The sequence below is a fragment of the Pyrgilauda ruficollis genome, unplaced genomic scaffold, assembly GCF_017590135.1.
Source record: "Pyrgilauda ruficollis isolate IOZ18807 unplaced genomic scaffold, ASM1759013v1 scaffold132, whole genome shotgun sequence".
Taxonomy (NCBI): domain Eukaryota; kingdom Metazoa; phylum Chordata; class Aves; order Passeriformes; family Passeridae; genus Pyrgilauda; species Pyrgilauda ruficollis.
The window spans coordinates 431520-445204 of NW_024511655.1; the positions used below are offsets into that span (position 1 = coordinate 431520).

Below are 13685 nucleotides of genomic sequence, written 5' to 3' on the forward strand. Positions count from 1 at the left end.
ACCTACGCTAGAGCCAGAAACAGTGGAGAAATTCAGTCCATGAAAAGCATCTCAGGGCTTTTTCCTCCACATGTAGGTATTTATTCTCGCCTTATTTCATGGAGCTTATTCTTTTAAATGGATATGGAATTGTGGCTGTGAGCATAGGGCTTCCAGAGGGTGTGTTTTGGCTGACACTTGTGTTTTTCTGTTCCATGCACAGCCCCACCACCTCCTAAGCGAGCTCCAACCACTGCACTGACCCTGCGCTCTAAGTCCATGACCTCAGAGCTTGAAGAGCTTGGTAAGAAAGTGTTTTTTGGCAAGCATGCTGGCTTGGTGGAGATGTAAATATCTATCTATATGTCTCTATGTGAAATTGGTGAAGGGAGCTGCACTGTGTACAGTGTCTAGAGCAGAGGAGGTTTTAAGAATGCTGCATCTTTGGAGAGTTCAAAATGTGCATGACTCGCATGAACGATTTTTGTGGAGACTTGTGCCTTTACTGCTGCGCAAGGGAATGTTGATACATTTTATGCATCATCAAAGTTTGGCACATCTACCAAAAAAGAGAAAAAAAAAAAGAGAATAAAAAAAGAAAATAATGCTGTATCATGTTTTGTTAGCTTTGCTTTCTAAATTTTCAGTTCATCTAATATTGTTTTATTTTAAATTTCTGTGGCCTCTCATTAGTGGATAAAGGTAAGCTGCCAGAAGCTGTTATTAAAAGCTGACAGTGTTAAAGCAGCTTCAACTTCAACTTGTTTCATTTGATCTGAAAAAGTGCATATTATGATATCACTTTGACTTCCGTGCATGATATAAACTTAACTCCTCTCACTATTGGTAATAAAAATTATTGAGCATTCAGTCTTTTATTTGCTAGTTTTGAGAAATGTCATTGTAGATTCCTTTGCTTGATCATCCACACTCTAGATATGCATAATTCTTCAGGAATTTTTATTCATTTTCTAGAAATGAGGAAGGTAATTGTTCTTTTCTTCCTGTTTTTAATCTGTTAGGTCATTAAAAGGTAGAATTTCTGCAGCTAGACATGGAAATATGAATAAATCGTATATAAAAAGGGAAAAGCCCAGTGCATATTTCTATGTGGCTATAACAGTAAAACAGTGTGTTTAGCAAGTGAGAAATGGTTATAAAGCCAAACCACATCCTTCACTGCAGAGTAATAATATAATAATCCACACTATAAAATCATTTTTCCATGTAATTCTACAATTAAATACTTAATTTTATGGTCTTGGGGTTTTCCTGACATGGACTCATCTGAAGGCCAATTGGAAGGAATCATAGCCTTGTGGCCCCTTTTCTTCCCCCTGTAAGTCAGTGGTTTTTGGGGCAGATGGACCCTATCCATCCTTTAGTGAGTCAGGTCATGTAACTCCAGTGGGAAGTCTCCCAGCAAAATGGTGCTGAAGCAGGTACTGTCTTCTCTATGGTCTAACAACCAAATGAAGACCAAAAAAACCACCCCAGTCTGATTATTTAGCTCCAGCAAGTCTCAGAAAATTTGGTTTTTATGTACAAGGAAATTTAGGAGCTTAACCCAAGGTGTCATCAGCTTGTGAATGCTCCATTATTTTTCTTCCAGGATTAAAATGTAAAATATTATTTCTGGAGCACACTTTGTGGGTCTGGATGTTTTTCATTTTCTTTCATGGAGTGCTGAGAGCTTGTAAAACTTTGCTGGTTTACCAACCACCTTTCCCAAGGGGACAGCAACATTTAAGCACCATTTTTGTCCCTTTGTTATCCTCTTCTGTCAATTGCTTTCAAGCTGAGGATATTCTTCTATTTCTCTGACTTTTCAATCCTCCACAGGAGATATTGATCTTAAAGCCCAAGCAGCACTTTCCTAGGGAAGAATAGCTTGTTAATAGTAATGTCCCCAGTGGAGACCATCATATTTTAGCTTTCCCACCCCACTGCTCAAGCTGTGGCCCTTGCTCTGCTGTTTGTCCTCACCAAGTGGCAGAAACCACTGCAGCTACTTTAACAAGCAGCCATGGGACATATTTCCATTTTTAAGCACATTTCCCATTCATGCCTTTATCCAGATGGAGTAGACATTGCAGTGGCAGGAGTTTTCTGTTCTGAGGAATAGTCCTGCACCATGTTCCAGAGGTGTTTGTCCCCTAGGAAAGCTGTAGTAGTGGCAGAAATTTGCTTTCTTCCTACAAAAGTCTGTAAATGCCACTTCTGTGCTACTCTGAACATTTGCCACCCTAGCAAACAATGTGACTGCTGTTCCAAATAACATCTGTGGTCTACCTATTTTCATATTTGTCCCTTTGTGGAAAAGGGCTATTACCAGAAGGGACAAGAATTCTTAAATTGCACAGCAACTGAACAAGCTTCCACAGGGAAAGTGTTCTCCCTATCATCAGTTAAAAGTTGTCTCCTGACATAAAACACAGCTTGTATGTGTGTATTTATCTATAATTTATATATCCCTCTATGTATTTGTGTATATATTGGACATCTGTGAGAGCTATGAGAACACCCACATTTTTATAGCCATTAAACTCTCTAATGAATGAGTTCTTTCATGCCATATATGTGCAAACCAAATAGGAAGAACCTATAAATGAGCACTGTGGATGTTCTCATCAATACCTATGTGTAACCCTTTTTCCTGAGCTGGAGAAGCTCGTGGTCTCAATAATGTCTCATGACAAAGAATCCCACGGGCTAATTATGTGCTGTGTACAGATGTATTTCCTTTTTATTGGTTTTGAATGTGATGCCTTTAATTTTATTGAATGTCCCTTGTTATGTAATAGAAGAAAAATGTAAATAGAAACTCCCCATTTGCTTTCCCTTAGACTGCATAGTTTTGTAATGTCTTCTAGCTAAGGTAAACATCATTTTTAAAAAAAAAAATTATCCACCTTGCAGTCATTAGAATCACTTCCTTTGCCTGGCCCTGAACCCTATTTGCAGTTTTATTGACATGTTTTGAGCTATTCTGTTCTTCATAATACAGAGCAGACCATCTGAGTTGTTCTCTTTTAAATTAATTAATCCAAAGATGGCAGTGTGCTAATGATTCCTTTCCATTTAAATCTGCAAAGACTGGGGAATGCCCGATGTTATCATAGTTTGACAGCCCTGGTATCAATAAGTTGCCCCAATTACTGCTTTTAAAAAAGAACTTAGGAAAAAAATTGTCTGCATGTATTCTTAATAACTGCAGGGGAGAAATTCCTCTTAAACCCTGATAAACAGCTTGGCAAAAGCAGATTTTATCTACTGTGGTTTGAGACCAATACCTATTTAGCCGAGGTGAGCAGAGAGAGGCTGACATCTTAGAGGGAAGGATAATGTTTGCATCAAAATGACAGATGAGGATTTAGCATATAAAACATTACCTTCAGAATTGATTCACAGTTCCTTCCCTTTCTATTTCCAAGCTTCAGTACGGAAGAAGAAGGGTAAGGGGAAGCATTTTGTCTCTTGTTTAACCTGTTTCTCACCTTTCCATAGTGAAGGATAATAACAATGTAAATGTTGGCATATGGTCCAGTTTCTTTTATGGTGTCAAATGTACATTAATTATTGTATATGTTTTTTTTAGTTAATTAGTTAATAAATTGCAAACACACTAAGAAACTCAAATAGAAGACCACATTCGAAAATATCCCCTGCATTTCTTCCTTTTGTCTCCTTTCCTTCACCTTGCCTTTTTTTTCCTTCTCTGTACCTGACTCTTCTCCAACCCCTTCCATCTCATCTCCTCACGGTTCCTGTGCTGACTGGCAGCCACAGAGAGTTAGTGGCCAGTGACCCCCCAGTGCAGTCCCACATTAGTGATCCCGCTCGTCTCCCCAGCGGCCACACGTTTTCCCATGCCCACACTGTGTCTGGCTCAGGAATCAGGGATCTTGCACACCACACCTGAGCTTCTCACGTGCAGAAATGCTGCTCTGTCTGGTAGATCATCTTCCACGCTGTCCTGTATGCATGGAGTGCCCTCCCTGGACTGATTCATGAGGCCACCTACCACCTTCTCCTTGAAATCTCTCCCAGAGACCCACCTCCCCTAGATCCCCACTGAGCAATCATCCCAGCACTGATGGCGAGGCAGGGGGGCAGGTAGAAATAGCAGTGCTATTTTAATAGTTTTCATGAATGTATTTTTGTGTACAGAGAGTTTGTTTGTGTTGAGCTGTACTTTTTCCATGCTCCTGTACGTCATTTTGCTTCCCTAGATTGTGAGCTCTCCCGAGCAGGGGCTGTTCATTTCCACCTTCTCATGGAGCGTGGCCCAAGGAAGAGTCTCCCACTTCCCTGAGCCCCTGGGTGCTAGCTGGTGAAAAACAGGCTGTGTCCTGCTCTTGGATGAGGTTCAGTGTTATGGAAAAGAAATCTAGGCTGTAGGCAGTGTCTTCTCTCAGCAGGGAGGCTTTTCCTTTTTGACATTTAATAGGACGGAATTGGGTTATTTTCCACTCTTTATTTTCCTGCTCTTTCCTGACCTCCTTTCAGGTGGTTACCAGAGGTTCCAGCTAGGGATATTTGCTATTCTCCATTCAGAGATTATGACAGAATAAACCACATTGCTACTGAAAAATATGTTTTGGCAGCATATAAAAAAAATCTTTGTATTTTTGTGTAGAGTCTTCTGTCAACCACGAATTCAGTTTTCTGGGTCAGAGATGAGGGAGGCATTAAGATAACGATAATGGCTTCTGTGGTTCTTGTCTGACTGGTCTTGTTGATTATCTCTGGAGATGGGTTCTGGTTCATTGGGAAAGCAGGGGAAAGGCAGGGCAGGACAGGACATAGGCTATATTTTTTATATGCAGGATAGAAGATAGGGTATTTGTGTCTAAAAAGCTGATAAAATCCTTAGGTTTGGAGCAGCATGGCATAGGCAGTTCTGTCAATTTACTGCAGTTACAAAGCATGAATTTAACTAAAATTTAACTTCATCTGTGCCACTGACTTTCTGCTTGCAGTAGTTGCCTGACTCAGAGGTAGCTTCCAGCCTTGAAATGTGTGTGTGGAAGGGTTGTGTTTCCAAACTACTTTCTGGATTTTGTGGGATACCTGGGATGGGGGAGAGGTGTTCTTCTTTCCTGTGCCCTGTAGTTTTCCAAGAACCATTGTATGAGTAAGTTATGGCAACGTGTAAACCAAGAGTTGTAGCAGAACTTGTTGGAGGGAGCACTTAAAATGTGATTCCATTAATACTGAACAGTACCCAGGATATTCATGCAGCAAATTGAAATGAAGGCTTGAAAACACTCTGAAAATGAAAGATTAAGGGAAAAATTTGAGGCCATAATTTTCATCATCACGACGGGAAAATAGGTATCATTAGAGCTTCAAAATTAATATTTAAAACTTTATATTTAACTCTGTTCATAAGTTTATGCAGCTGGTGGAGAGGTTAGTTTTAAATGGCTTTTCCTTCAGTTTTTGTTTTGACTTATGAATAACTCCTTGTGGAGGGAGAATTTGAAAATTATATGATCCCTAAGGAACACATCCATAAGCTAAGATCTGTAAATGTCTAAATACAAGATTTAAAAGTTTCCTGCTCCTCAGCTTTCTTTGCTGCCAGGAAATGGGTTTGATATAGTGAGTAATTTTGGGAATTTCAGTGAAAGCTGAAGTGGACAGTTGAATTTTAAAACACCTAATATAAAATCCTCTAAGAGAAAGGACAAAATTAAGAACAGAGCAGGTTAAATTTCCACAGTGAAATGGGAATGACAAATAATCCTTCTGCATTAATAAATAATCTGCTGGCAGTGTCACATGGGTGTCAGCTGTGAGCTGGGGTGGTGCTGTTTGTTCTTAGATTTGATATGGTAATCAATATAAAATACTGATATATACCATGTACTGATAAAGTATGTGTGTTGGTCCTGGTCTTTGGGCTTTGGTGTGGGCTGCAGTACCAACTACAAATAATGGATTTTCTCCTTTGAAGGGTTTAGATTCTATCACCACCTCACAGATGCACAATAACTGTGGTATCATCAACACAGAATATTGTTACCTGGCATCAAGTCTGACTGGCATTTGAATAGAAAAATATCAGTTGATGGCATTCAAAAGAAATATTATTAGCTCTGTCTGCAATAAGCATTCCCACTTCATCTCATTCCTGTTGTCCATTGTTTCAAAGGTGGCACCTTCCAATGGCATCTGAAACAATGAAATTGCAGAGCAAATATATATAAATGAATGCCAAGCAGTGGATTAGCTCACAGTGTTCTGTTCTGTTTGAAGAGACCACTCCCAAAGCCGTCTGGGTTCAAAACTCACTTTCTTTATTTCACTGTGGTGGAGTTGATGATGGAGATTTGTCTGCAGGGAACAATGGGAATACCACCAAAGCAACTTTTACAGCACTCACCACAGCAGCTCCTGAGATAGCTCCCAGCACCTGCAGTACTTCTCTGTAGGAAGAAGGTTTTCAGATCTTCACCAGACACTATTTCAGAAGATGAGAGCAAAAGGCATCAGGCTTCATGAAGAATTCTTGAAGGTTATCCCTTGTAAGTAATTGATTCACATTACATATTTGAAATTCTAATGAGGTGGCAGTGTAGTAATGAGGAAGAGGTTGTCATCGGGTTGTCACTTATCTCAAGCAGCAAGCAGTGACTCTGGGTGGAATTTGTCAAGTCTGTGTGAAGAAATGCCAGCCCCATTTGTGGTCGGTGCAGCAAGGCTGCAGATTTTATGGCTTGTAGTGTAACTTGGGGGAGCCCACAGCAGTGTAAGTGTAGGATTAGGACCGTGGCTACAATATAAGTACTTGTAAAACAATTTGTGAGAGCAAAGTATTGAAAATTGGCATGTTTCAAAAAGGGAACAATGCTAAACCTGTGTTTTCCATGAAAAATAACTTGGCAATGTGTTGATCAGCAACCTGTGCCACAGAATCCAAACTTAACAGGACACTCCTGATACTAAAGACTTATTCAGACCAGGAATTACCTTTCATGAGATGCTTTAACATTTTGGAAACACTGGGAATCATGAGTAGAGGCTGCTTGAGTCTGTATGGGTGTTCTCATCTACACTGTTATTATGAATTTATCAGCTTTTTCTTGAGGAGGTAGCGCCCTGTCATGATACTTGCTTTCCTTTACTACAGGAGTGTAATTGAAAAGGTTTTTAAAACCTTTCTGCATCAGCCAAACAAGACAATGGTACAAAAGAAGTTGGAAAAGGAATTGTAAGTGTTACAGAAAATGTGGGGTTTGTAGCATTTGCAAAGAGACACATTAAATACGTTGGTTTATGTGAGTGTGACTATGCTCAGATATTATCAATTTAATATCTAAGCACATATTCAAAATCATGAGGGCTTGAGGAACAGTTAAAATTGCATGTGTTTCCCAACATGGCACAGTTAGGGCAGTGGAAAACTCTTTCAGCACTTTTAATGTGTTCTCTCTCTTTTTCAGGAGCCAGGGAGATGAAGGACTTATCTCCCTCATCTCAAAACTCCCTTTGCTGCTATTTTTTTTTCTTTTTCCTTCAAATGTTCACATACCCATGTTAATTAATTTCTAATCTAATGAAAAATAAATTGTTTTAGATAATTCCTCATAGTTTGTTTGGTTTTTCCCCTCGGTGTGGAAGCATGAGAGTAAAGTGTAAGACCAGAGAAGGCTGTAAGTGTCTTAGATCCTCCACTTTCTTTTTGGTTTCTTTGATTCAATTGCCTTTCTTTTGTGACTAGGCCAAATTTTCAAATGCTGTCTCTTAAACAGAACATCAAATTGCCATTTAAATTCCACCTGGCTTGCAGGGTAGGAGTGGGTATTGACTATATTCTCTGCTTTGTTTTTGTTCTTGAACAGAAACCACTGTTAGACAATGACCATTCCTCTTTCAAGGTAGGCTGAATTGCAAGGCTTCAGCATTGCAGGTGTATTTTAAATGCCTGTATCATTATTTCCTTAATAATGAACATGCTGTTAAAGAGCTGGTACTTGAAAATTGTATCTCTGGAAAGAATTTGAACATATCCGTTTTCTGCCTTCCTTAAAAATTACTTTTGATGGTGTGGTTATAATGTGTAAATGTGACTTGTGTGTAATAATGTGAAGCTGTTTTCAGCCCTAGAAACACAAATAAGGCTTTCCTTCAAGAAAGTTTTGAGAGCTTTTTATTGTGAATACCTACAAAGCATTTTCATAAATCATGTAATGGTATTTATAGATACTCAATGTTAAATGATTAATTTTAGTAACTAATTTTTTTATGTTTTATTGATTTATTTTACATTTTATTATTTTTTTATTTTAGAGTACTTTGTAGAATTTACAGTATCCCAGAGAACAGACAAGTATTTTTAGTTAATTTTCATAGAAGGAAAGTGTTTCAAGTGCCTTTTGTGTTTGACTGTATTGCAAAGCACTTTTATTATTTCCTCATTATGCTGACTGCTAAAATAATATTCTCTGCCTGTTGTTTGCAGTATGGTAAATGTGTGGTTTGGGCATTGTGATTCAAGCACAGTCCTGCAAATTGTTAATTTGGGGTGGGACTGGAGAAAGGTAATTCCAGATTAAAATATAGTGGTGGCAGATTGATGAGGATTAGCCTAATTGTCCACATGAAAACTCAGGTCATTCCATTCCTGTATATTTTTAATTCTATATTTACAGGACATAACTGTAGGCTGAACTTGTTTCTTTCCTCTAATTTTGATCATAAACAACAAATTTGGATTTAGAACTTAACCTTTAATGTTCTTACTCTGAATCCATGCTTCAACTGAGGCTGGTCTTTAAATGCTCAGTGATGTGTTGAAGGCCTTGTTATACTTTACCTACTTTTGGTCTTTCATGAATTTTTACACATCTGATCCTGTTTGAAAAGCTGGAAAGAAAGCCATTTGTTCTCAGCGGGCACAAATCCATTTTTAACCATTTTAACCAAACATGAGTCACCTGGTTTTCCCCAAGGGACACTGTCAGGTGAAATTGCTTCTGTGCCAAGCAACTTTATCAGATGAACTCCTGTGGTCTCACCAAGCTCTCTTTTGAAATCAGTAGATTCTCACCTGCCTGCTAGCACTGGGAAGGTGGTCCAGAATTTTTGTTCATCTGCTTCTTTGAAAGCCTTGCCCAGATCCCCATACTCACTGTTTGCCCAAACTGTCGTTTAGTGGCTCTCCCATCCACGGATGTTCCCCCTGAAGTTTTTATCCAGTTACTTCCCAGCTATTCTTTTACAAATTAAGCAGGGCAAGGCCTTTGGTTTATATACGGAAGGTGCCAAAAACCTAAAAGGAATGCAGTGCAAATAATTGCACCAACTTGATTTAGATGCTGCTTTTTTTTTTTTTTCTTTCCAGACATGGAAACTTAATTATATGCATAATCACTCCTGGTCTTCATGCTAAAAACAAGCTACTTGTATTTAAAAAGAAAAGAAATTGGGATAAGAAATTGAGTCCATAAGATGAAAGCAACACCACAGCCATATTTTTATGTCATTTAAAAAGCATTTCAGATAGGAATTTTAAATAGGCACATGTGAAGACCACCCCTTCAGTTCTGGTGCAGCTCCTGTAACCCGTTTTTGCAGATTATTGACAAGGAAGCAAATTTTATTGGCTAACGAAGGAAATTAAACTAAACCTGCAAACTCGTATTTAGGGAAGGCGATGGAACAAAACCCTTGCATGTGCAGTGCCTGACACTAAGGGCTGTGTGCCCAAACCTGTTGCCACCAAGGAAGAATGAATGTCCTGTGTTCCCATCACTTTTCCAAAGGAAAAATGCATGTGCCCAGTATTTGCCTGCAGATGCTGGACCAGGTGGGTGATCCTACAGCACTGAGGTGCCATTGGCATTGTCTGAAGTGTTGCTTAATGCGCCTGGTACAGTTTCTGTCTGTATCTATCTTAGGTATTTACAAGGCACCTATCACCTTGGTACCTAAGCAGTTTGAGAAATGCACCCACCCCAGGAGGGATGATGAGATACAGACAGAGGCCCAGGTCCAGAGCAGCAGAGGCAGGGCCCGGGAAGCTCCCCCGCTGTGTTCCCGCTGTTGTTGGGCTCCTGGCCCTCTTGTTGTGGCCAAGGGACATCTCCACCCACCTGTCTGTCAGCAGGAAGAGACGGTGCCCCAGCCCTCCCGTGCAGCTCCGCTGGTGGGCAGTCTGAAAAGGAAAGATAATGGAAAAGGCAACGATCCAGTAGCAGAGGTGAAACAGGAATGGTGGGATTTCAAAAGGAGGGCTTCTTAAAGAGCAGCACATCTCAGGGGAGGGATCAGCTGCCAAGTGGCAGGTAAGGCACAACACAGGCATAAATCTCAAATGTTCTTCAGTGACCAAAAGTTAAAGAAGTACTTCTGATGTCTCTAAAGTTTGTGTATATCCAAAGCCCTGCTCTGTTCTTGGCCTCTGTCTCAGTCCTCTACCCCTGCAGCTGAATCAACCATTCAGTAATTCTCTGTGTATCTCAGCCCAGTAATTGCTACAATCCTAAAAATGCCTAATGACCAACACAAAGGACTCTCAGTGGTAAAATGAATGTTGTGGTGCAAGGAATAGCACGGAATAGCAGTGCTCCAAAATAATGGACATATTCATGAACCTAAAGGCTGGAATAAACTTGGCTTTGATCAGCATGCTCAGGGCAGGATGGGGAAAACCACAGCTCTCCCCTGCAGGCACACCTGGAGCAGCACTCCTGTGCTCCAGGAGCACCTGCTGATCCACCACATCAGACCAGGCTCTGTGTCAGCCCAGGGGAATCACCTGGATAGGCAGCAGGAACAGAGAATCTGTCTGGCAGATTCTGCTCCTCTGCAGAAACAGAGAACCTGTCCAACAGGGGAGAAAGGGAGATAGCCAGGACTTTGGTGCAGGCTCACCAGTTCCTATTGCATGAACCTCCTCAATAGCAGATCTCTTTTTTTTTTTTTTTTCCTTAAACACAACAGAGTCACTGAGGTAAAACAAAAAACAGCCTTCAGAACCCTGTGAATCCTGGGGGGCTTTTGGAAATAGCTGCATCAATAGCTTTTGGAAATAGCTGATCAAACACCAAAGCTGAAGTGCAGTGGGTCACTGACTTCCAGATGTTTCTGCTCCCTTTAGTCCATTTGCATGCTCCTCCCTGAGTCCCTTCCTCAGCCATTTAAGGATGGAGATGGAAGTCCTGCCCCAGCAGAGCAATGGACATGAGGTTAGGAACGTGAACCTTGGAGGCTGCAGGTCTGATGGCTGCTATCACTTGGTATAAAAATACCTGTAAAAGACAGAAGTGACCTATTTTGCCTGTAAGTCATATCTGTCACTGTGAGCAAAATGCTGCATGTAGGAATGGTGTGTCAGGTGGAAATTGCTAGAAAAATCAGAGAATCTGACCTCTTCCCTTTGCTTCACACCCAAGGAAGCCAGCTGTGCTTCTTTGTACCCACACTATTTAAAGCTTGAAAAGAAAGAGACTTTTTTTTTTTATTTTTAAAGCAAATTAACAACCAGGTGAGGTCAGCCATGGAGGTGCATGGTTTGATCCATGGCCAATTTTGACTTCACAGTTGTAGTGGCCTCTCTCTCTCTTTTTTTGGAGGTGGCCCCTTTTCTAAGGAGTTAAAGGCAGTTAGCTGAGGTCACTCTGTCAGCTGTTCGTACATAAGGACGGTTTCTGGCTGAACCCAGTTTTGCAGTGCCCCTGCTGTCCCTGGCACACCTCTGCCACAGCCCCAGCCTAGGCACTGGTGTAACCAACCTGACCAAGATCTGTCCAGAATTTAGGGTGAATTTTGGTCACTAAGGAATGGATTTCTTGGGCAGAAACTCACACGTTCATCCAGGTGGTGTCAGCCAGTGGCCTCCAGGGAATTTTCCCATGATTGCTCCTTAGTGAAGGAAAGTTTGTAGAAGGCCATGCCTGTAACACACCCTCGGTTCCCCATGCCCATGGCAATGCTTCCCAAAGCTTCCAGAAACCAGAGTTGCTGAGAGATGCTGAACCTTGTTACAAATAATAACAGTGATGATTGTTCCTTCTTCTCATTGCCAGCCAAGTTTACCAACCTAACCTAAAGCCTGTGCATGTATTCATTATTCAGAAGTATTCGCCAAGAGTTTCTGCAATTAACCTTCTGCCCAGGGGTTTTCACAGACTCTTTACTTTTTTGTCATTTGTGTCATTGGTCACCAATTGCCAGATGCTGTTCTTTCAGCTCTGAAAGGCTGAAAAGACTGATTGGGAGAACAACAAGTGGTAACATTTCATAAGACATACGGAATTTTGGAAAAATTTATTATTGTGCTTTTGCAGAGAAATTTTTCTTTACAAGCTTCTGGCAAATATGTAGACATGCACAAATAACAAAGGTGTTCTGGTCCCCCTGAATCTGAACGAACTAGACACAGTGATACCATTTACAGAAGTATTCATAATTCAGTGTGGAGTTTCGAGGTTTTTGATTTCGTTTTGCTTCCGTTTTTGACTTCCAGTATAGTTTGGTTCTACTATTTACCAGTTGTTAGGTGGGCTCTGTTTAGAACACTTGCCAGCTAAATGGGGTTTTTAAATATGGGAAATTTTCTGTTGACATGTCAAAAGAAATGCCAAGATCTTCAGTATGACCAGTGGCTCTACCAGAATGAGTATTTATGATCCCTTACCTCACTCCGATTCCATAGACTTTAACTGAAGTGTGTGTTTGCTTTGTGTGGTAAAATTAGGTCCCCTGTTTTTTTGTTCTTTTTTTTTTTTTTTTCATGTGTACTCACATAGGAAAATGCTGAAAAATCATTTCATGATCCTACACTGTAGTTGCTAAGAAAGCTTTGCTAATGAAGGAATGCAGCTATGGCTGTATTAGACAAAGCAGGAGAAGAATTGCCAAGGAAGAAGCAGTTCTTAGCTAGGTTGATATATAGTCCCTTTCAAATCTCCATGGAGTGGAAGAACCAATGATTGCATGACAGTTTGTCCCTAGAATTCATTTTCATAAGGAGCTCATTCCTTTTTACAAATACAATTTCATCCTCACTTTCCATAAAACATGCAACTGGACAGTCCAGCCAGACGCAGAGAGAATATGAATACTTTGAATGTGAATACTTTGAAGTAGTGAATATGCTAAATGCACGAATAATATCCATTATTTTAGCACTTAAAAGTCATCATTCAATGAAGTCACACTGAATCTCTTTTAGAGCACCGTAATATTGCAGGCACATGGGTGATAATGAGTACCACACTGTGGTAGACAGGGATTGAGATATAGGAGGAAGGATCCTTGGGTCTGTCAGAAAAAGCTTTTCATTTCATTATATTTCACATAAAATATATATTTTTTTTTAAATCAAACAAAACCCTGCCCTGATTCATAAACAGAAGCAAAAGTATGGTTTAGCATGACCTCAGCAACACGTTGCAGGTATAAGCTTAACAGCTTCCACTGAGGTCTGAAGAGCAGTATTTCAAAAAGAAGAAATTAATCCTTAAAAAAAGAAACCCAAAAAGCTTTTTTCAAGGCTGGGATGCCAGAGAGTAGGCACAGCACTGATCTGGCACTCAGGCCACTGCGGTGTGAGCAGCAGCAGCTGGTCGGGTCGCAGCCCTACCGAGAGCAGTGCTTCTCTCAGCTGTCTCTTGCCTGAGCGTGGGGAATGCAGGGCTTTGGGCTTTGTGCTGCCTCCTTCAGCCACACTGCCCTAGGGTGATTTCTCATGA

General features: G+C 40.5%; 1 protein-coding gene across 2 annotated transcripts in view; it reads left to right on the forward strand.

Annotated features, from left to right (window-relative positions):
- The window catches only part of SHANK2 (SH3 and multiple ankyrin repeat domains 2), a 240978-nt gene that overhangs the window by 206943 nt on the left and 20350 nt on the right, over positions 1–13685 (forward strand). For both annotated transcript variants that reach the window (XM_041459183.1, XM_041459184.1), the window contains 3 exons: positions 203–283; positions 673–681; positions 3414–3434. In XM_041459183.1, coding sequence (XP_041315117.1) covers positions 203–283; positions 673–681; positions 3414–3434 — 111 coding nt within the window. The remainder of the gene's footprint in view (positions 1–202; positions 284–672; positions 682–3413; positions 3435–13685) is intronic.